Source organism: Sminthopsis crassicaudata, chromosome 6 (genome assembly GCF_048593235.1).
Source record: "Sminthopsis crassicaudata isolate SCR6 chromosome 6, ASM4859323v1, whole genome shotgun sequence".
In the NCBI taxonomy this organism is placed as follows: domain Eukaryota; kingdom Metazoa; phylum Chordata; class Mammalia; order Dasyuromorphia; family Dasyuridae; genus Sminthopsis; species Sminthopsis crassicaudata.
Genome location: NC_133622.1, coordinates 180,150,125 through 180,173,965, shown reverse-complemented (window position 1 = coordinate 180,173,965; position 23,841 = coordinate 180,150,125). Strand labels below are relative to the sequence as shown.

General features: G+C 47.8%; 1 protein-coding gene across 1 annotated transcript; it reads left to right on the top strand.

Annotated features, from left to right (window-relative positions):
• The first annotated feature begins 660 nt into the window (after positions 1–660).
• Positions 661–22,489, top strand: LOC141547054 (3'-5' exoribonuclease 1-like). Its single transcript, XM_074275370.1, has 7 exons — positions 661–1,005; positions 2,150–2,316; positions 7,743–7,956; positions 10,426–10,509; positions 12,513–12,622; positions 16,767–16,881; positions 19,212–22,489. Exons 1-7 carry the CDS (start codon positions 892–894, stop codon positions 19,452–19,454), a joined length of 1,047 nt encoding a protein of 348 aa, XP_074131471.1. The 5' UTR covers positions 661–891; the 3' UTR covers positions 19,455–22,489.
• The last annotated feature ends 1,352 nt before the right edge of the window (positions 22,490–23,841 follow it).

The following is a 23,841-nucleotide window of genomic DNA, read 5'->3' as shown; positions in this document are numbered from 1 at the left end:
ATATTTTATTTAAAATTCACAATTTTATTTATTTTGCAAAAATGCACTTAGACTCTGGGGTTTCCCCGAGACGCCCTCAGACCATCCCTCAGTGATATCCCTGCTAGACCTATGCCCCAAGTGAACCATGAGAGGGAAAGGATCTAGAAACACAAGATATTTACAAGGGGAGCCTTGCGGGCGCGCGTGCGCACAGAACGCACGGGGAAGCCCAGCGGCTGGGACCTGAACTCCAGGGGAAGCCCCGGGTTGTGGGAGGCTGAGGGGAAGAGGGATGGCATTCCGCGCCCGCAAGACAAGTACAAAAGCAGGGAGGCAGGAGACGAGCAGTCTGATAGACCCCTGGGCGTGGCAAAGGGTGCCATGGATCGGGGGCGGGGAGGAACCGAGCACGGAGAAAGGCCCTGGGAACTGGGGTTGGGGGGATCCCAGAAGATTCTAGGGTACGTTAGGGGCACGTGGGAAGCCCAGGGCTGGAGGAAGCCCACTTTGGCCGCTGAGTGGAGGATAGTCTGGGAAGAGGCGGGACTGGAGCATGCCGGTCAATCGGGAGGTGACTGTTCAAAGGGGGCGAGAGGGGCGGGGCTCTATTTATTACGTCCGTCCGGAGGGAGTGTCGTCACGTGACCCCTACTGTTCCCTCGGCTCCTCCCTTTCCTTTCCCGCCTGTGCGCGCGGCCCTGTAGAAAGGGCGGAGCGAAGCGCGGCCCGCCGCGACGGCGCATGCGTATGCGTGCGCGCGCCCGTCTCGCTGCGTGACCACGTCAGCCCGCGCTCGACCCCGGAGGCGGGAGTTTGTCCTCGCGGCTGCTCGGCGTGGGGGCGGGGTCCTGGAGAGGCAGACTTGTGCGGCACGGCTGAGAGCTCTCGGGGTCGACAGGTCCAGCTGAGATGGAGGCATGCAGCGGCCGCCCGCTCACCGGGGAGGGTCAGGAGAACCAGATTCGCAGGGGCAGCGATGGGCTAATCCCCCGGGAGGAGTTCACGCCGGCGGGAATGAGTCAGGTTTGCCGCGCATGCGCCCCCTCGGCTTCCCCCCCCCCAGATGTCCCCTTTTGGGTTTGCGCCCCACATTGCGCAGGCGCCTCCTCTCCCGGGGTCGCTCCTCCCCGGGGCCTGGCCAGGTTGCGCAGGCGCCTCCTCCGTCGGGGTCTTTTCCTCCACCCACTCCCCTGGGGGCCTGCTTCCTCTGCGCAGCCGTGCTGGCTACCTCCACGTGCTTCCCGCGTTTCTTGCAGCAGCCGGCGCTCGGCAGCCGCGGCCTCCCCCGTGCGGTCCCCTCTCCTCCAGGCCGCTGCTCCCCCACTCCGTGCCTCCCTTACAGCCCCGCCCACGTGCTCCGCCTCCTCGTGGCCCCCCGCGCCAGCCTTGCCTCCCCCCAACCTCGTGACATAAGTCTTTAAACACTTATTAAGCGCCAGTGAGCCACGTGAGCGCTGAACCTTTCACCAAGATGTTTCTGGCTGCGAGAACCTTCTGAAATGGCAGAGAAGAGCTTTGGCTTCCCAGTGGAAGCAGTGGGGGGTCCTCCAGCCAAATGCCTCCCTCAGGGCCCCCTTCTGGCAGAGGCCTCGGGGCTGCAGAGGAAGGAAATTCCCTGCAAGTGAAGGAGCCGCGCAGGCCTCTGACCGGCCTGGGCAACCTCGGACTCCCCGCGTCTGGGATTTTAGAAATAGGCTGTCGTTGTGTTAACAGTTAACAGAGTTTTGGTGTTTCATGCTGGGCATTTTATCATGCCGCGCTGAAGAAACCTGAGGGAGGGCTCCCTGCGAGCGTCCGGGTGGCGCTCTGCCCCCCCTTAGAGGCCCCTCCTCGCCCTGAGCCAGGCGCCCCCTAAGCCGCAGCTTGTGACGGGGCCCCGCTGGGGGTGACAGTCTGCATTTGCAAGGTTAGGTACAGGAACCTCCCCTCGCACCGCTGCGTGCCCCAAGCCTTTGTATGTAACGCCTGGCACGGCCTCTGCACTCCCTCCCCCACGCGCACGCATCCCGCTCTGGGCAAGGAAGGAGCGGGCAGACCGGAGAGGGGCTGGCTCAGCAGTGTGGCCCCTGGCCAGCGGGAGCGCTGGGACCCAGGGGCCAGAGGGACTTGTAGTCTCTGGGAAGCTAAGCTAATTAGAGAACCCATCTGGGGTTTCCCCCCTTTTCAGGGCAAACATCAATGCCAAGAAACAAATGGAAGGAAGCCTGTCATCTCCAGTTCAAGTGATTTCAGTGACCCAATTTACAAGGAAATTGCTGTCACCAATGGTTACATTAATCGAATGAGCAAGGAGGAGCTCCGAGCCAAACTTTCCGAATTCAAGCTTGAGACCAGGTGAGGTTTGTGTTCTTACAGCCCGCTTTGATACCAGGGTTTAAGAGTACGGGTGATAGTGAGTGACTTCTAGCCTTGCGAGCTGGCTCTGGAAAAGAGAACCGGCAGCTCTCATCACCCATTTGTCTCCTGTGAGGACGACCCCAGATTGGGGTGAGGCCTGGCTGTGGGGCCACGCGCTCTTGGTGTGGCCCGACGCAGGCTGGGCCTGCTGTGCTGGGAAGACTTGGGCCCCGGGGAGAGCAGCACTGAGCTGGTCAGGCTTGATTAGCAGAGTCTAAGTCCCAGGTCTGGGTCTCTCCAAGGAAAGTTGTTTCTGGTCACCATCGCCAGACTTTGGAAATCGTTGGCAATTAGAAACTCGACACGGTCTTTCCCCTTACTTTGTTCAACACCCGCAGGAGTTGTAAGGACTATGAGATCTTTTGGGATCCGTGTTCTTAATCATCCTGGAGTCCTAGTTCCCCTTGGGCAGAAGGTTGGACTGTTGCATGACGGCCCCTTCTCAGGTTTGTGAAAGCATAAAACGGGTATGGAGATAGCAGAGGAAAGTGCCCTGCTGAGGCAGATACAGAAAAGATGACAATGGCTATAAACTCAGGGTTGGACCAACCCTGCCAAAAGTGACTGCAGAATAGACTAGAAGGTCAGAAGGACCCCTCCTTCACCTTGTAGGGGGAGTATGGGGGCGTCTGGCACTGTTTGGAGAGGGCAGCCTTGATGTCTGTCCGTTGTCCCCTGCAGCGGATGGGAGTCTAAGGTCACGGAACCGGTCTGTGTGGGCCCCGTCAGCGCTCTGGTGACACGCTCCCCTCAGGGCCCTGCCTTAGGGTTTTCATGAAGGCGAGCGGGTGCCTCGTGTGTAGAGAGAAAGCCCTGGCTACTTGCTGAGCAAGGGTTTAGGTGGTCAGTGTTGCACCCTGCTCATACTGGGCAGCCTGGTGCTGTTAGAAGAGGGAAAGAACACAACTACAAAAAGAAACGAGGAGCCTGGTGGTCCCCGCCCTCCCAGGGTAGGAGCTGCCTGGCTGGGATAGAGGAGCTGGGGTAGGGGGCCCCTGCTTGGGGAGGGGAGACTTCTGAAGGGCAGGGCTGGGGCGGACTCGGACTGTGGGAAACCCAGCACCGAGGTCGCCATTCTGCCTGGGCTCTCCCCGGGCCTTGGACAAGTCAGGAACCTCCCGGAGACTTACCAGAAAAGCCTTATCTCAGAGGCAGCTCGGTGGGGGCCCATGGGTTGAGCTCGGGGCCTGGGCTTAGGAAGAAGACTCAAGTTCAAATGTGGCCGATGTGACGGAGGTTAAATAGCTGTCCGCTCAGGCTCCTCACCTGGTGACAAACCAGCAGCTGCCTCCGGGCTGTTGTGAAAATCCAAGTACTAGGATTGTAAAACACTTGGCACATAAAAGGCGCTGTGGGAACGTTACTGGCTGTTACCTTTGGTTTTTCACTGGGGATCAGGCAGGTCCCTGCAAAGTCCCCCGGAGCTCTAGATTTCTCACCCCATGATCCTAAATAGACTAATGGAGGCATGATTATTGGCCACTTATTGCCAAGGAGGAGCTAGTTTGGGGCTAGTGTTCAATGCCTAAGCTTTCTTTCCCTTGCCCAGTGATCATTTATGATGGATTTCAGGATGTGTCTGGTTTTCTTTAGCCAGGATTTGGGGGTGGCCCCCACACTCACTTTGGGCCTTCCCTGTGATTGTCTTACCTGACATATCCTCAGCGTTTTTCCCCTGAGCCCTGATCAAAGTGCCCTGTAGGAAATGGGACTGATTGATAGAAGAGACTTGAACTCAGGGTTTGGTTGCCTTTATTTGGAGGGAATAATTGGTCTCGAAAGGTTGGGTGCCATTGAAGACCTTCCTGGGCCTGGGTTTTAGCCAATAAGGGAGAATGTTTGGCACCTGCCTAGATGTCAGTTTTCAGGAGGGAGAGGAGAGGTTCTGGCTTCTTTGTAGCTTTGATCCATTGAATGGAATGAGTCAGGGAACATTTGTCACACCCTTACTGTGTGCTTCCAGTAAAAGATAGAATTGTAGTCAAAACTCCAGGGGAGCTGGGGGGATCAGTGGTCAGAGCAGAGGAGGGCTTGAGAGAGTAGCCAGAGCTGAGCTAGGGAGAGTTTAGTGGGAGGGACAGGAGGCCGGAACAGTGGGAGGGAGAAGATGTGCCAGGCGGTGAAGGGCTTTGAACGGCAAACAGCATTTTGTATTGGATAGTGGAGGCACTAGGGAGCCACTGGAGGTTACTGAGTAAGGGAGTGACAAGGTCCAGCCTGCACTTTGGAAAACCACTTTGGTGACTGACTGCACTGGGGAGAGGCTTGAGGCAGGCAGACCCCGGGCCTGCAGCAGGTGGGGGCAGGGTCAGGGGATTCTGGGGGTCTCTGATAAGAGCTACTACCAAGCTGAAATGGATAGGTCAAGGCGCCATATTGGCTATGAGGGGCAAAAAAAGGTGAGGAATGGAGGATGGCTCCTAGATTGGGGCTGCCCTCTACCTTAATAGGGAAGGGAGGAAGTGGGGGTGAGACAAGGGGGGTTTCAGGGGGAAGGGTCTGAGTGTTTGGCAATAGGGTGAGTCTGCTGGGACCCAAAGAGGCACGTGCATCCTGCATTTCAGAAGAGAAGCATTCAGTTCTTTCCGAGCCTGGCGCGCTGTACTTTCAGGTTGTAACTTACTTCCTCACCTATTTCAGGCCTTTGTTGATTACAGCAGAGGTGTAAAACACACCACCTCCCCCAACACTGCGAAGAGGGCCTGAACCAGATTAAAAGGTGACTGGGAAATTTTTAACAAAATAAATTAAAAGACAATAACTAGGTAATGTTGCCTTTTAAAAATCTCATTTGCTACACGATCCGGTCTGGAAGGGACCTATAGACAAGGAGGCCTTTAACCTGCCTCCTGTAGGTTTCAAGGGGCCTTAGAGTTGGAATATGGGGGAGGGGGAGCCCATCTTTATTTCTGATCAGAAGTTTCTGGGCAATAGCAGCCTGCCAAAAAAGGCTGTGTTATTTACCCTGTGCGACGGTCAGTGTCCTCTCTTACGGAAGAGAAGGAGCTGACCGCCCAGATCTCCCAACTCCAAGCGCACGTTCGTGCCCTGGCCTGCGATGCCACAGAAAGGGCCTGGCCTGTCTTTGGAGCCTGCAGAGCTGGGCCTTTCTGTCAGGCTCACTGAGGTGCCTCCTGCTGGGAGGCTGTCTGTACTGCAGCAGGACTGATGCTCCGGGGGGGTGGCCAGTGTTTGAGCCTGGGGGGCACCAGGCCGCCCCCCAGAGGGGCGAGAATGATGGGGCATCTTTCTGCTTAGTGTCTGACCTGCCAGCTGTGGGGGAGGGTAGGAGGGCCTTGTCTTACAAGAAAACAAAATGTTAACTTTGTTGCTCACAACTTTTGTGACCTTGGCTAGTCACTCAGTGTCTCCTCACTTTCCTCAACCCTCAGATGAGGGGATGGCACTCCCCATCTGTTGAAGCGGCTCCTTCCAGCTCTAAAGCTAAAGTGATGGTCGTATCAACCAAGTTAATGGCCTAAAGAGGACCTCGCAAGCACTCTGCGCCCAATTTTGGAGTAACTGAATGTTCCTTAGGGCCCTCCTGTCCTCACTCTGTGATCTGATGATCTTGATGTGTTCTGCTTTAGGAGGCAGAAGAAAGGGAAGAGATCCACGGGGCTGGACCCTCGGGCCTGATTTTCCTATCTGAATCTGTTTGTACTCAAGCCTGCCCTTTGTGGTTTGGTACACATCGCACTTTTTATCGCCTAACTCAAGATATAACGTGGACACCTGTGCGATTGAACACCTGGTTCAGACTTAGGAATTCAGGGAGCAGATTGGAACCCTGTGGACACTGGAGAAATAGTCATGTACAGTGAAAAAGCAGTTATTCCTCACAGGCCATTTCATTGGATAGTTAACCTCTTAGTGGTTGTTAAAATACTATCCTATTAAAATTTAATTTTATTAGGCCTTGCTGACTTAAAATTTCCTTCTATGTTTATCTTTTGTTTTTCATTTTATAATTTTTATTCTTCAGAAATTTTTGCTTGTTTGTATGTTGTAAATTAACATGCCCCTCCCATACTCTTCCTGCATTGGACAAATTTAAAATGAATAATTGGACCCCAAAACTAAATATTTCACTTACATATTAACATAGGTCTTCCCCTAAAAAAAGGCCTTACCAAGGTCTCCTGCAATATCCCAGGCCATCTCTAGTTGTGTCCTGACCTACATTCGGCCCCTGGACTTAGATGGCTCTGGAGGAGATAGTAAGGCTGGTGACCTAGTACAGCCCTCCCTCACTTAAATCCAGTTCACTTGCATGTCATGGTATCACTCCCTGATGTTGTAATACTCTTTGAGAATGAATTGGGGCAGCCAGGTGGTATAGTGGATAAGAGTGCTGACTCTGGAGTCAGGAGGACCTGAGTTCAAATTTGACTTTAGACACTAACATGTGATCCTGGGCAAGTCACCTAGTCCTAATTGCCTGTCTCTCTTCCCCCCTTCCCCAAAAAGAGAGGGAATGAGAGAATGAATGAAAGATAAACAACAACATAGTTGAACAAAATAAATTCCCACTTTAGCTATGTCTGAGCATAGAAGTGTCTGCATTTTAAGTTCAGTACCTCAGATTGATTAAATCCTATTGCTACATTAACTTGTTTTAATGTCTTTTAAAATGGTCTCTCTTTTAAAAAATTTTCAATAGCATTTTATTTTCCCAAATATATGTAAAAATAGTTTCAACATTAATTTTTATAAGGCTGTGTTCCAAATTTTTCTCCTCTCCCTTACCTTTCCCCTCCTTAAGAGAGCAAGTAATCTGATTTAGGTTAAATATGTTCGATTTCAAAGTGGTTTTTCTCCACAATGTTATTATATACTTTATTCCTCTCATTTGACTTATTTCACTCAGCATCAGTTCATAGGGATCTATCCAAGTTTTCTCTGAAAGTGTTTCTTTTGTTATCTCTTAGAGCACCATGTTTCGTTCTATTAATTTACCACAGTTTAACTATTCTCCAAAGGAGAAATACCCCGCTTTGCTTCCACTTTGGGGTACCATGAAAATTTCTTTTCCTCCTGATTTCTTTGGATGACTTGCATGGGTAAGAGAGTATGCCTTTTGGGGGAAGAGCTGGGCCAGTCACCTGGGCTGCCACTTGGAGGGCCTGCGATCCCTGTTTTCCTCCAGCTCCCCAGAGCTCATCTTCAGATTGTCCTCATGCTGCCAGGTGTCCCTTAGAGCCCAGGTGCCTTACAGAATTCCCCAGTGATTTGTAACATGGTTTATCTCCTCACGTTTCCTGGTAGCATCTCTTTGAAATGCTCTGAACACTTATGAGTTGTCAGATATGGGGTCTCAGGCTGATGAGCTCCCTTGCTCTGGTCTTTTCTTCTCTTTTCAGAGGTGTGAAGGATGTTCTCAAGAAGCGGCTCAAGAACTACTACAAGAAGGAGAAGCTGACCCAGCAGCGTGAGGATGGGGACGCCAACAGCTACTATGACTACATCTGTGTCATCGACTTTGAAGCCACCTGTGAGGAGGGCAACCCCCCCGAGTTCACTCATGAGATCATTGAGTTTCCAATTGTCTTACTGAACACGCACACCCTAGAGATCGTAAGTGAGCCTGGGGCCCCGCTGTGTCTGTCTGTGGGGGCCCACGGCTGTTGTTCAAGCCGCTGCATTGTCCTTGGTCTCATCTTAGCCGACCTTCCGAGCTGGGGCCTCTGGTCACAGGCCCTCTTCTTTGGTATTGGGTGGTGCCCACAAGCAGACTTGTTAGATTTAAGAGTTGTTTCATTGCTGTGAGACTTGTGTTTGGGTCAGTGCCCTCCGGGGTTGAGAATGATGGCCCCAAAGGACAGAACCGAGAGTAGCAGGGCAAGGTTACCCAGAGGTCCAAGGGGAAGGGGCTGAGGAACCACTGATTGGGCATGGCAGAGTGGGCTTCTCTCAGGTTCTGTGAGTCTGGCCACTAACCTGATGAAGATCCCTTTGGAAACCAGAGGCAAATCACTCAGTAGGCCCTCATCGGGCAGCCCAGGAAGAGTGGTGCTCTCACAGCAACCTGAGCCACCTTTGGGCAGCAGTCAGGATGGCTGAGAGTGGTTTAATATTTATGCACCAGGCAAGTGCAGAGCACTGGGCACAAAGAAGGCCCCAACAGCCCTGCCCTCAGTGAGCTCCCAGTCTGCTGATGCACATGAACGTGCCAGCACCTCTGGGTAAACAAGAGGGGCTTCCTGAAGAAGAGGGCATGCAGAGGCTGAGATGAGGAAGGGGGCTAGGGAGAGAGCCCGGGAGTGCATGGGAGATGGCTCATCTTGTTCCAGGACTAGTGCTCCTCAGAGAACGTGGGGATCCTGATGAAGGACTTTGAGTACTAAACAGAGAGTTTCTGATTTGATCCTGGAGGCAACAGGATGTCCCTAGATGTGATTGAACAGGAGGGGGACCTGTGCTGCAGGAAAGTCGCTTTGGTGGCTAAATGGGGTGGGCGAAGACCTCTGGTAACCCCGCAGCATGTTTCATCTGAAGTCCTTCATCCGTGGCGTTGATCTGACTTCTTGAGTTTTTCAAAGTTATTTTGTGTTAATTGACTCAACATCTTGTGGTTGAGATCTTTCTAAATGCCTCTGAACTTGTCCTTTCATGGTTTCTTGTGGCATAATATTCTGTTATATGAATGTACCACTCTTTGTTGAGCCATTCCCCAAAAGGAGGAGGCCTCTGTAGTTTCTGCTTTTGAGGTAACTAAAGTATTTTTGGACATGAAGATCCTTTTCTTCCCTCTTTGTTCTCTAGGAGTGGTATAGGTAAGTCAGAAGATTTGTACATTTCGGTACTTTTGGGGGCACAATATCAGATTTGTTTTCTAGAAAGGTTGGATCAGTTGTCAGCTTTGCCTGCCATCCGTGGGACCTCAAAGCCTTTGTGGCAGGTTGGAGCTACCCAGATCACATAGCCTCATTTTATCAGAGAGGGAACTTTTTGCCTCGAAGGCCAGCTAGACCAGACCAGCTCTCTTATGTTTCGACCAAAATTCTATGTTGGGATGCTTTGTTTAAGAAAGCAAAATGTTTTGGAAAGATTGACATCCCATTCACTGGTTGGGTTCAGTCATTTGGAAAACTCACTCATGTGGACTTAACCCTTTTTCCTTTCTGTGCCAGACAATTGAGATTTTTATTGTTTATTGAAGTGCTGATGAGTGAAGAGTGTGGTGTGGCTTCCAGTGAAGACCATGGATAAAAGGCTGCTCTAAAGGATCAGGATAAGGGGGATGACAGTCAGATTTGGAGTTCTACAACTACAGGAGGACTGGGTTCCCTTTGGAGTACTGCACATTGCCAAGCTTGAGTGGAGAGGGAAGGGAGCACAGGATAGCTGCCTGCCAATACGTTGTCATGTGGGAAACAGACGTCTTCTGTTTGCCTTCCCAGAGGGATGTTATCAGAAGGTACACTGGTTCTGCATAAGGACAAACTTCATGGGGCTTAGTGCCGTCCCAAAATGGAATAGACAACCTTGAGAAGTCGTCAGTTCCCTGCCACTGAAAGTATTCAAGTAGTCCTGGTTCTCTGACCCTGTTAGTGGGAGTTCCTGCCCTGGTTGTGGGCGAGGTCTCCAGGGGGCATTGGCAGTGACTGTGATCCCACAGGCTCTGGGGAGAAGAACAGGGATGAGAGGGTGGTGTTTGAGGAGCTGAGAAAGGGTTGTCTCCTCCTTGTATCAGGGCTGTTTCCAGGCCTTTCTTCTAGGCTTTCTGTTGTGATAGAAATCAGTGGTGCCCAGTCTGGTTTGCTTTTGTGGGTTCCATAGCTACCTATTGCTTCCTTTTTATTAATTGACCACTTGATCTTGTGCATGAGATTCTAAAAAAAGTTGATATTTCAAGGACTGTGTTGGAATTGTCCAACCCATCTAACTAATTCAGTGTAACTTTGCTCCAGTTTTAAAGATAAGTGAGTGTACAAACCTTGGAAAGTGCTACAACTTGAGAAAAGGCTGTTGTTGCTCTCCAGAGTCAGCTTATGTATCCCAGCTTTTGCCTGCTGATGAGCCTGTGATCTCTTTGCCTTGTAGGAAGACACATTCCAACAGTATGTGAGGCCAGAGATTAACACACAGCTTTCTGACTTCTGCATCAACCTCACAGGAATTACACAGGTGATTATGCCATGGGCTTTTTATTTTTATTTTTGAGAGTCTGAAAGGGGGGCTGAAAATGCAAACTTTATTTTATAAAGGGAAGGGCTAATTTTTGTTTGTTTGTTTTTTTAATTTTATAATTATAACATTTTTTTTTTTGATAGTACATATGCATAGGTATTTTTTTAAAACATTATCCCTTGTACTCCCTTCTGTTCTGAATTTTTCCCCTCCTTCCCTCCACCTCCTCCCCTAGATGGCAGTCATTCCCATACATATTCATTATCTTACAGTATATCCTATATATATATATGTGCAGAACCGAATTTTGTTGTTGTTATTGCAAAGGAAGAATTGTATTCGGAAGGTAAAAATAATCTGGGAAGAAAAACAAAACAAAACAAAACAGTGCTCACAGTTTATACTCATTTCCCAATGTTCCTTTTCTGGATGTAGCTGATTCTGTCCATCATTGATCAATTGGAACTGAATTAGATCTTCTCTTTGAAGATATCCACTTCCATCAGAATACATCCTCATACGGTATCATTGTTGAAGTGTATAATGATCTCCTAGTTCTGCTCGTTTCACTCAGCATCAGCTGATATAAGTCTCTCCAGGCCTCTCTGTATTCCTCCTACTGGTCATTTCTTACAGAGCAATAATATTCCATAACTTTCATATACCATAATTTATCCAACCATTCTCCAATTGATGGGCATCCGTTCATTTTCCAGTTTCTAGCCACTATGAAAAGAGCTGCCACAAACATTTTGGCACATACAGGTCCCTTTCCCTTCTTAGTATTTCCTTGGGATATAAGACCAGTAGTAGCGCTGCTGGGTCAAAGGGTATGCACAGTTTGATAACTTTTGGGGCATAATTCCAAATTGCTCTCCAGAATGGCTGGATTCTTTCACAACTCCACCAACAATGCACCAGTGTCCCAGTTTTCCCCCAGCCCCTCCAACATTCATCATTATTTGTTCCTGTCATCTTAGCCAATCTGACAGGTGTGTAGTGGTATCTCAGAGTTGTCTTAATTTGCATTTCTCTGATCAATAGTGATTTGGAACACTCTTTCATATGAGTGGAAATAGTTTTAATTTCATCATCTGAAAATTGTCTGTTCATATCCTTTGACCATTTATCAATTGGAGAATGGTTTGATTTCTTATAAATTAAAGTCAATTCTCTGTATATTTTGGAGATGAGGCCTTTATCAGAACCTTTAACTGTAAAAATGTTTTCCCAATTTGTTACTTCGGAAGGGCTAATTTGTTATTTGACAATGTAGTTAAAATCCAGATGATGGCATTCCTTATCCCTTGGAAGTCTTCAAAGCTGTTTCTTCAAACTTTGGTCTTAAAAGAATAGGAAAACATGTATAGCTGTGATCCAAGGGCAGCTCAGATGGAAGGTCTAGGATTGTCAGCTGACTACACTTGACCCCTCAACTCAGCAGGGCAGTGATTGATAATGGTTGGTCATATGAATATCAACAACCTAAGGAAAGATGCCATCCTGATACTAAGATATTCTCTTATTTATTATTTATTATTATTTCTCTCTTTTAATACATCCTTGTTCATAGCCTGTCTTTATAGCATTATATCTAATGATTTAATTCTTTGGCATTTTGGTTCACTGTTCAAAGGTTCCTTCAATTAAGAATGGTGGTAGTTCTGTTCTACAACTTAAAATCATTGCACTCCTGAATTATCTTGGCTTGGTGACAAGTACCCCTAACCCTGAGCACCTCCCTCCCTCCCCAATGCATAGCTATAAATAAATGTTGCTTTAAAAGGTAGAATTTGTGCAAGACAGATTTCCCCCTCTCCATCCCACCTTTGCCCCAAAGGGACAGGTTAGCTTGAATTCAGGAAATGCTTACTAAAAAAAAAAAAAAAAAAAAAAAAAAAATTTCAAAGAGGAAAAAAAGGTAGCCCCATTTTATCACTTTGGTTTGCTGTCTTAGAAATTGTTAGATTGACCCTTACTTTTGCAATTTATAACTCCAGGACATGGTGGACCGAGCTGACACTTTCCCCCAGGTGCTTCGGAATGTAGTGGACTGGATGAGACTAAAAGAGCTAGGAACTAAGTACAAATACTCCATATTGACGGATGGGTGAGTAGATGCCCTGGAGATGTTGTAGCCGTTGTTGTCCTTTGTGGATAGATGGACTAATGAATAAGCTGCTGGTGGGATTAAAGAGAAGCGTTTCCATGTTAGCTGTGCTTCCCAAGGGTGCATCCAGCAGGAGAGACACCCTTTTCTCTCCCATATTCCTGTTTTTGATTGAGTTACCATCCATAGAGAGGCACGGGACTGAAGCAGGGAAAGCAATGATTATAGAAGATTGTCCAAGAGGGCAAGAGGATGAGAGAGCAGCAGGCAGTACAGCCACTGAAGCAAGATGGTGCCCCCTTCCCCTGTCCTGCGCCCTCTTATATAGTAGAAGCTTCTGTAGGGCAGGGCCTATATTTTGCCTCCCTTTGTGTCCTCAGCATTTACATATGTAACACCTGGCATGTTGACTGACAGATGGCCTGGTCTCATCCCCCACCTCCTTGCTAGTCAGCATTATAAAGTTTCCCAAGGCTTTCCCCTTAATCTATAGATGAGTAATTGGGGCTCCCTGTTAAGAGGGGGAGGTTGCTGCCACACCTCTGCCCCTTAGTTTGTCATTCTGAACTTAGCAGGCTTCCCTCTGCTCCCCTCCTCAGTTCTCTAGCTCCTTCCTTGTCAGCACCCCCTCTCCCCCTCATATCTGTCTCCTTGTGTCCTCTTGTTCTTCTAAAACTGCTGCAAGGCCCTCCATCTCCTCACACTCACATCCACAAAAGCCTTTTTTCTCTGAACTTTCCTAGCACATTCTGTCTGTCCAACTCATGTCCTCTGTGCTTATCTGGTGGTTCAGAAGTTGGGGAAGTCCTCACTGTCAGCAGTTGGAATATGGAAGAGTCTTCAGAGGAGGAGGTGAAGAAGGACTCTGGAATGCTTGGGCCTAAAGAAGTAGCTATGCAGGCATCGACTCCGAGGATGGAGTTGTCCTTGTCTTTCCAGAAAGGTCTCCCTCGACACCTTGGGGACCATCAGACAGGAGAGCATCCAGGAGGTGCCAGAGAATGGAGACGAGTGGCTGGGGCCGAGGCCTGCCTTTCAAGGTCAGCCACAGAAGTCTGCGGTCTCATTGGACTATGTAACCCAGATGTGGAAGAGAAACTCCCTAGATAAGTCAGATTGAATGACTGTTCTGCTTTTGGTGATTTCAAGTTACAAATGACACCGCCTGGAGGATTCTAGGAAATAGTGTTGGAAGTTATCACTTGTTGTTCAAGAGACCAAAGACAGCCCCCAGGAGCCTGGCCAGTGTAAGGGCTGCTGGAGAGAGGGGCAGGTTTGGAAAAGGATGCCTGGTTAAGGAGATGGTGCCTTAGAATGAGATCTCGGGACCCCCACTTACAGTAGACAGCTGGCTGGCCCCTGCAGGAGTGGGGGGAAGCATCACTTTGAAAGGGCTGATGAGAAGATATTTGCCTGGAGTCTTGCCAGGCTAATCCAATGGCAAGGGAACAGGGTGGGAAGAAACAATTCTGTCCTCCAGCCTGACTCCCAGAGAATGGGAGAAATCCGCAAGAAATGAGAGAAACCAGCCTCCAAAGACCTGCCTCAGATGAGGGCATCCTCCAAGGGTGCAGAAGCAGGAGTGGTGACCCTAACTGATTCTGAGAGTACATTTGTCTTCCTGGAGCAGGGGCAGTGCCCCTGAAGCCCATGGTGAAGATGTGATGGGAATCAGCAGGATTCAGTGGAGACAGCCTGGGTTGGGAAGAACATCTGAATGAAGATGAAAGGGGTCAGAACAAGGGAGGAGACCCTCATTAGAAGCTCTGCAGCAGAGGCTGCAGAGATTTTCTGGCAGGAACAGGAAATGGGAAGGATTGAGAAGGACATGGCAGACTGGCTCAGAGGAGTTAGGAGGGACTTTAATTATTCAGATGTTTTCCAGGAAAAACAAAATCCTTATGAATGCCTTGATGATTTCAGCCTCTAAAAGCTAGTAGAGCATGTGTTTAAAATCTTGAGTGCCAGGTTAACATGTTGGACTCTTGTCTTTTAGCTATTGGAAGACCAATAAAGGTTTTAGAGCAGGCTGCTATCAGGAGAGCTGAGACTGAAAAGGAACTGAGGTTCACCCCCTACTGAGGGAGATGAAGTTGACATAGGAGAAAGAGGAAGACCACAGGAGATAGGGGACTGGAAGTTCAAGTGGGGAGGGCTTCATTTTTCTTTAACTCTTTTCCTTGGTTGTCTGTGGCTTGGTAGGGACAGAGCAGTCATAGCTAGTGGGCAGCTAGCAGGGAGATGGTATCAGAGAGTGCCCACCCGTTGCCTTTGGTGAGCTCAAGGCCTGAGACCCAGAGGAACCGACCAGTGGAGTGGTTGAGCTGAAGTCCATATTTTTTAGCGATTTGCACAGAAAGAGGGTGGGTATAGAATAGCAGCTGGCTTTTGAATAGGAAGCAGAGATCCCAACATGGATGACTTCAACACGAAAGTTCGTGTGGGATTGACTGCAGAGGCTGGAAGGTTGCCAGAATGCGTTTGACAGTCTCCTGCGGTTCTTGGGGACAAGGTTGGAGTATGTAGAGGTATATCGGGGACTGGCTTATGCCAGGGCCCAAAGAGGAGTCGTTAACACTTCTGTGTCATTCTGGCAGGAGGGAGCTCTCGGGGCTTTTTGGTGTCGAACATCTTGGCTAGTGACTTGACTCACATGTGATACATGGCAGGCTCATCTCAAATGACCCAAAGGTGGGAGCTCTAACTCATTGAGTGCCAGAATAAGATCCAAAAATGCCTGACCAACCAGAGGGTTGGACTAAATCTAAGGAGACTAGGCTGATGGGGAATGGCATCAGTTCTTGCTCTAGGTGCCAGTCACTTTCCCAGATATGAAATGCTATCCGGGGCAGCATCTTGGGAAAGATTTGGAGATTTCAGGATATAAAATGTGATGTTGAATCATCCCATTGAAATAATTTTCCAAATGATAGCTGTGCTTGTTGGCTGCATTAAAAGCTGGTGGTAAAATAACAGATTGATCTGTTTTTGAGATGGGAGGCGAGGAATGGAGAATAGTGCTGAGTGATTGTTGGGCCCTGTTCTGTACTACCCTGATCAGTGCGTTCAGTTCTGGTAGCTACAGTTAGGAAGATCATCGTGACTTTGGAGGCACAGGGACTGCCTCTGTCTGAAGAACTGAGATTTTCCAAGTAGGCTGGACTGATGCTTCATCTCCTACTAGGTTTGGACTGGGGGGGCCTGCAAAGTCTTGACAGCTGTGATTGTGTGGTCATCTTCTCCTTGAAAGCAGGAATAATAGTAGCCATGCCCCCGAGCCAGTACAGAATTGGAGAGCAGAAGAGAAGGAAAAAAGGTTTGTGACAGCCACATTGGGGTGGCCGTTCGAGTGACAAGTTGGAGAGCAAAGAAGTCCTCAAAGGTCTTCTTTGACACCAGTTGACCCAGTTGCAGATCGAGTTAGAGCTGATTAGGAAGTAGTAGGAACCTGGAGGCAGGGAAATGGATCAGGAAGAGGATTTAGGTAGGAAAAGCTTTCTTAGATTGTCTTTTAAGTATTTTGCTTTCAATACTGGCTGCTTTTGTCCCTTTATTTTCCAATTAAAAAAACTTAAAGTAGTTTTTACTTTTTTTTTTTTTTTTTAAACAATAGTGGCAGAAATACCACTAGTTTTATCATCGTGGTACAAATGATGGGTGTCCATTTTGTGTTAAAGCTAATGTGTGACAGCCATGAAACCCATGCTCTATCCTGTGCTTAATGAAATCAGGATCAGCCTGAGGAAGATGACATGGTAGGTCCAAATTGAATCTTAGGACTGTCCAGGAGCAGATGCTCTCCATGTGTGTTTGTGGGCATGGGTGACCACTGGTTGAGTGTATGCGACAGGAAATTACCTGTCCTACCTGACTCGGCCATCTTTAGTGTGGTTCTCTTTGGGAGCTGGTGTTTATTGGGAAGAGGGGGGAAGAAATGGGGAGGGGGAAGGAATTAAATGTATTGTTACAATTATAGAGGTGCTGATTATTTAAGATTAGAGATGAGTAGTTGTAAAAGGGGAAAAAATTAAGATGATTTAAGTCAAAATGAGCAGATCCATGCAAATCAGAATGATGTAAAAGAATTAGTTGTAATTCTAGTATAGCATTTACCTTCTCCTTTTTTTCCCCCTTCCCCTCCAAGTTCATGGGATATGAGTAAGTTCCTGAATATTCAGTGTCAAATCAGCAGGCTCAGATACCCTTCTTTTGCCAAAAAGTGGATCAATATTCGAAAGTCATATGGAAACTTTTACAAGGTAATATTTGTTTATTTTGTTAAACAGTGATGATATTGATGTTAACAGACTTATTATGCACCATACTTATGTCAAGGAAGTTCTTTGTTGATTCACTCTGCAAAAATGGCTTCTGGTTTATTTGCCTGATGTTGTCTCCAAGGGTTACTTTTCATTTCCTAAATTGGAAGTGTGTGAGCTGTGGCAGTAGTCACAACCCTCCCTAATGTGCTGTAGCTCCATGTATGGAATGATAGCTTCAGGGTGGAAGGAGTGGGGAATCAAGGGGATAGGTTGTAGTTTGGAGGTACTGATGATTGTTCTTCCAGAGCCTGCAGCACAGACCCAGTCACTCCATGAATGTCTTATATGCATCGGAGTCATGCAAGTGACTGCCCTGGGAAAAAAGGGGGGGGTTGGGGTTGGGGTGTCAGGGACTACTTTTGATTTCCTTGTCAGCTCTCTGTGCTGTTTAAGCTTCAGGGTAGACAGGTCACCTGTTACCATGATACCCTGGCCAAAAAAAAAAAAAAAGCAAGACTTGACTTATCGGGCTCTCTATGAAAAGACTTTCAGAGATTGGACATTAAAGCCCTTTGGCGCTTGTCGAGGATAGCTTAGAGCACCAGGATTTGACTGACAGATGTCTGGTTTTATTCCCATTGATCTGCCTTTGATTTGGCCCTATTCAAATAGACAGAAATTATCCTTGTTCTTGTTGACTGGTGCTAACCCTTCTAGCAGCCTCAGGAAATCTGGTTCTTTGGCTTTGTTAGAAGGGAGGGGGAGAGAGAGAATGTATGGGAGGGGGTGGCATTTGGGGAAATAGTATGAGCACATCTGTCTCCTAGTTAACACTCCCATTCCCTTTTTTTTTTTGAGTGGCACCTCCCCGGGCTCAGCTGTTGAGGTAAAGACAGGGTCTTCACTGCTACTGCAGCTGAGGAGAGCTTACAAAGGCTCCTTTTCCTCTGGCTTTCTCTCCCGCTGTTTCTGACTGTTTGATGAGGAGCCGAGTGTTGCTGGGGCGCAAGGACATCCTTCGGGAACTTGTCTCCTGTGCTGGGCTCAGCTGGTGAGGAGAGCAGGCTGTGTCTGGCTCAGATCCTTTCCAGGGCCTTAGAGTCTCTTCCCAACAAGTCAGAGGAGTCAGGCTCCCTTAACACTCGAGGCCACAGAGCTCATACAGACTCCTGCCATCTGTCCTTCTGGTCAGATTTCCTGTGCTGCAGCAACTTTTCTCTCTTGGATTCAGGATTAGTTTTGACTCTTGATTCTAACCAACTAATATATTATTTTACTTCACATTATTTCCTGTGGAGAGTTAGGAATAATTAAGCAATTGTGACCCTATTTTTCATAGTATCAGTTTTTGGGTTTTTTTGTGGCAGAACTATTCTGAACTTTTTAACTCATGATTTAGGAAGCCCTTCTTCACAATTCCAAGCCCACAACTCTTACACAGCACAGTGCAGTTAGATTATTTTTCCCCAAAGGGCTTTATAAATTTCAAGATATTCCTCATATTTGTCATTTTTTATAACATCATATTCTATAGCCTTGATGTATTTAGCGATTCAACTGTTATTTACCTCTCATTTCTCTTGATTTGCTCTAGAAATAATTTTTAAAAATAAATTTGTAAAAATTTTTGATCTTTTGAGATGTATTTTCATAGTGATATTATTGGGTCAAATTGGGGGTAGGAATGGGTAGGAAATTTTCTTTCTTTTTTGTAAAATTCTGTCAGATTTTCTCCTGCAAAGATTCTACTATTTTGCAGTACCATCGTTAGTTGCTTATTTCATCATTTCCCCACTGAGCTGAGTTTTGCTGGGTTTTGCTTTATTTATTTATTTATTTTTTGCCAGTTTGGTGAGTGTGAGGTGGTAATCTGCTCTGATATATTCAGTGCATTTTAGGAGCCTTTCCAATATATTTGGGTAGTTTTCTGATTTGGCTCTCCCTTCTCATTCTGTATGATTCTCGTCAGTGGTTTTCCACAAATTCTTCTTAAGAGGACATGTCCAAAACTTTATTTTTTTAAAGCTACAGGTGTTTCATAGTCCCTGTAAAGCATGTGGGCTCCTCTTGTTTTGGAGAAGAGCTCATTCCCCGGAGCACTCTTGATTGCAGTAACCAAGTTTTGGGTGAATTCCTGGCATCTCCTTTTGTTTTTCTTTGCTTTCTGCGGAAGGAGCTGCAGGCCCAGGAGGTTCTGGGCACAACTGGTTGTGGTCTTACATAGGTGGGGAACAGGAAGGCATTCTGAAGTTTGTGCTTGTTCCTGTGTTCTTGCAGAGTCTGCTGCAGAAGCCTGTGACAGCCACTCTGATGTTCTTTATTTCCAGGTTCCTCGGAACCAGACCAAGCTGACCATCATGCTCGAAAAGCTGGGGATGAGTTACGACGGGCGGCCCCATAGTGGCCTGGACGACTCCAAGAACATCGCTCGCATCGCCGTCCGCATGCTTCGCGATGGCTGTGAGCTGCGGGTCAATGAGAAGATGCACGGCGGGCAGCTCACGAGTGTGTCCTCCTCTTCACCCGTAGAGGGCGCCCCAGCCCCACAGATGCCACATTTCCGAAATTAACAATTAAGATTTATTGCCTCCTGGTTGGTAACACTGCAGCTTGGGTTGCTACCAAAAGTTAACAGATGGTTAATCACTTATTGAACTAATTCTACAATGCAAAATTCAAGCACCTTAGATGTTTAAAAGTTTTATTACAGATATATATGCATATATGTGTATTTTGTTGAACAAATATATATGTATATATGAGCGTGTGTATATATATTTGTTGAACAAACAGCAGATGGAGGGAATATTTGAATTCAATGCCACCAGCACTTTTAGTTCTTAAAGTATTGTTAACAATTCTCATATATGTGTTTGTGTGTGTGTGTGTATGTGTGTCTGTATACGTTGGTGCACACACACAAACATATATGTGTGTGTATATATATATATCTGTACGTTCCTTTTTGGAAGTGAGCTTGATCATTTGCGAATACGAAGAGCCCAGTCTGCATCCGGTGGGCTTGTCCTTAGCCAGCATACACCTTCCCCCTCTGGGAAGCGCTTTACCCCCGCATAGTCGTGCATCTGACCTACAGGTTCTGGACTGCAGGAGGAAAGGCTGAAGTCAGGAGCGGGATGGCAGGCCACCCTCCGACTGATGTGTACGGCAGGGTCACCCGTCAGGTCACTGGTACAGGTTAAGAGGATCAGTCTCTGGGGGGGGGGGGCACAAATCAGGCCAGGTCATAGAATCTGATGAAAAATGTACTAATTAGTGCAGATTACTGACAAAATGGAAAGAATGTGGAGTTTGGGGAAATCATAGAAAACATAGCATTGAACTTCTCTGCATTTTTTATGAGGATTGGGTTTTTAGGGCCTTTTTCCCCCATCACATAGTTATAGGCTAAGTTTGCGAGACCAAGTAAATACTAAGGGTAAGAGACTTTGTCTCAAATTAGTTATAAAAATCAAGCATCACCATTCACATTCAGCACAGTCAAGGAGGAGAATGAAGCAAAGTAATGCATTCCACCCCTTTTATACTTTTAGGAGACTGGAGAACCTTAGATTAGAAAGTCCTTGGAGATCATTTACAACAGTCCCTCATGTTGTAGGGAAGGAGACTGAGGTTCAGGAATGTTTGGCCCAGAGGCCGCCTTTGTCCCTTGCTGACCTTTTGTACAAAGACCCAAACCAGTGGGGCCATCATTATCAGATTTGTTTCCATATAGTATGTTGTATATAAATCATTTGAGTTGCTCACCACATGTTAATTAGTGATCGTTGATGCCGAGACAGGAAGAGATCAGTTCTTATTGTCTTCAGAGAAAGCACATTCTAATGGTGGACAAAGGGGGAGGATGTTTTGTCTAGAGACAAAAACCTCTGGATGTATTCAGAAATTGTTCTTGTCACTGCTTCTTCCTGGAGCCCAGCTTTTTCGGTGGTCTTCATGTGAACATGCTGTGCTCCCACGAAAAAGGCCCCAGGGACTCCTCTCTGTCTCATTAGGGGAGGCCTCAAAACTTGGGGAGCGGTGGGGTGGTGCTTCGGCTGCGGTGACTGTCTTCCCTGCCCTTAGTTGTGTTTGCAGGGTGAGCACATTTGCTCATTTGATTGACATATGTCAATGACAGCACCATTACAGCATTCTTTAATTAGTCCACTGCATTATGTTTTTATTTTCATTTTCACTTGAAAAATATCTTTTATTTAAAGATCTCCGAGGACGTAGACAAAGATGTATTTGATCATACATATATTCTTGTTGCCTTTGGGGCAATAGTGTTCAGTTTCAGTAAAGGATAAATTGATGGAGTCATGTTGCAGAACATGGCAATGTATGCCACCTTTCTTTAGAAAGCTTGATGAGTAAGTAGACCTTATTGTTGATAGTGCGTTTCCTTTTCCTTTTTAGGGTTCTTTTTAAAAAGCCACTTTAATTTTTAGGAGCCTTTTATTTTTGTCTTGTAAGTCATTGTGCCCTGATCACACGCACCTCTCTCTTAGGCTTCAGAAGGTCATGCTCTGTCTCTGCTTTGCCGGCCAAACCAAATATTGATTTAATTTGGACACCACGTACACTCCCGGTCTCTTTTGGAGCTGCTGTTCTGTTGATCTCTTCTGTCCAGGATGATTTTCTCTGTTGAATAATAGTGCCCCTCCCCTCCCCTTCCTAGCACCAGTCAGGCCTGACTTTAGTTTTACCGTCTGGAAGGCTGGAGCTCCAGGGAGAGCCCTTCGCCCGTCTCATTTTGTGGTTTGGTGGCAGCGGCGGCTTCCCTTATTTCCTCACTGGTAACTTGCCGACAAATGCCTTTCCAGTATTCCAGGCAGGCACCTTAGAAACAGTGCTAGAAGAAGCATTTTATTTTTGTTAACTTTTTATAAGTGGCCTTTTGCCTTGATTTCCCTTTGAGTCATCTCCAATCAGCTATGCTTGGAATTCCTGTTAAATCTTGTATCTGTTAGATCAGCTGTTTGGCTCAAGCCAAAAACTGCAAGCACAAGCAGCCCACCAGTAAAGCTCCTCTCTTCTGCCCTTTGGTACTTAGATTGTTGTGTGGCCATCCAGGCTAAAAGCCCCAAATCAGTTATTTTACAGACTTCCTCTTCTGTTACTTTCTTCATGACCAAAGTGCCTAAAGAGAGCGGTGACTTAGACTCCTGCCTGAAGGGCCTGAATCAGAGAATCCCTAACAGGTTAACACCAAGAGTAGAAAGCAACACATCATACCCTATCTCATCCTCAGAGTGACGAGCCCCGAGGAGGGTGGGCAGGGAAGAACACTGGCCAGAACTCCAGAGGATGGGATCGTTAAGTGGAGGAGGGGGCTTAGGTGAAGAGGACCAAGCAGGAATGGGGAGGGCAGAACAGTGTAACCAAAGAGCTTACTTACCCACCACTTTATACTATCTGCCTTGGAGAACTACCTGTTTTCTCGGATTCGTCTGTCTTTGATTTGTTAAACAGTATTGCTGATGTCTTTTTTGAGGGATGGGGGGGAGGGTGGGTGGGAGGGAGAGGAAGAGATGATGAAGATGATGGAACTCATATGTTGTGTGCTTTGTTCTGAAATAAAATCATGCACCTTTTGTTACCTTCCAGGCCCGTGCTCCTTCCTCCTCTCCCCACCAGCATTCATTTTGACACACTCCCTTAGAAGGTGACTACAACCTCTAAGCCCTTGATTCTGGTAGGCTTAACACCTTAACTCCGTGAACATGTGCACCCACAATGGAGGTTCCTGAACATAGAGAAAAAACTAAACTCTTTAACTGCTGAGGTTGAGACTGTTGGTGGTTAGTCTTTCACCCTGTGCCAGTCCGCAATCTGGATTTGGTTCCCCTGGGGGGTGGGGTGGAGAGGGGGGAGCTCTGACCCTGGGAAGCGTAGGGTACCAATGTTTAATAAGCTCATCCTAAGTCACCATCAAAATGGTATCCATGGCAGAAGCGGAAATGTGGAGCCCAGGGACAGAGGGAAAAGGGGAGGGAATGACTGCTGTTTTGAACATGCAGGTTGAGGTAGCCAACAAGCAATGATGGTGAACTGGCAAGCAAGGGTCCAGTCTGGGAATCATCTGCCCAAAGGGGATGTTGAAACTGTGGGGAGGTCCTTGAGAACAGCCCAGGACAGGATCTAGGGTAGAGCCAGCTCTTTTGGGATAGAGAATGTGTGTGTTATGCCCAACATCTCCTCCTCCCCCCAGGCCCGGGGATGGTATGGAAGATGGCTCCTGGAGGAACAGATAGAAAAGGAACAGTTGGACAGGCAGAGCAATGACCATGAGCTCCTGGCGTCACTCAGGATGTCAGTCTTGGGGGCCTGACTCCCCTGCTTTCTGCCCCCCACCCCAAAGCCAGTCCAACCACTAATTAAGTCTCGGAGTGTCCATCACCCCTCAGTGAGTGTCCTTGTGAATGATAGAACCCTCCCACCATTCCCTCCCTAGCACCAGTCAGGACTGTGGAAGGCTAGTGTGTGAGCCTCTGGGCTTGGGGATGGGGACGCCCTCAGCAATTAGGGGGAAGCTTAGGATGGGGAGAACGTGCCAAGCAGCCATTCCGGAGAGCTGAAAGGGAGAGGTCAGAGCTGTCTCCAGACTTCCCTCAGCTGGGGGACGGGAAGCCGCGTTAGGAACAGCCTGATCCCTCAGGCAATTGTGTCTCCAGGAGAGCAGCAGGTGTTGGGTTATCCTCCAGGAAAAGGGTCCAGTCTCTAAGAGAAGCAGAGCCTCTGTGTCTGTAGTGGTGACCATGACCTTAGCAAAGGCTACCCTACCTTGTTTGGGGGGTGACCCATGGCCCTCTGACCTGGTGCCTTGACACTCCGATCCTGTGGGCTGAAGATGTCTTTCCTTCTCTGAGCACAGCTTGGGGCCAGCAGGAGCAGGGCCAGCTGGTGGGGGACCAGCCACCCAGTATGTGTGAGCCCATAGACCACAGATTG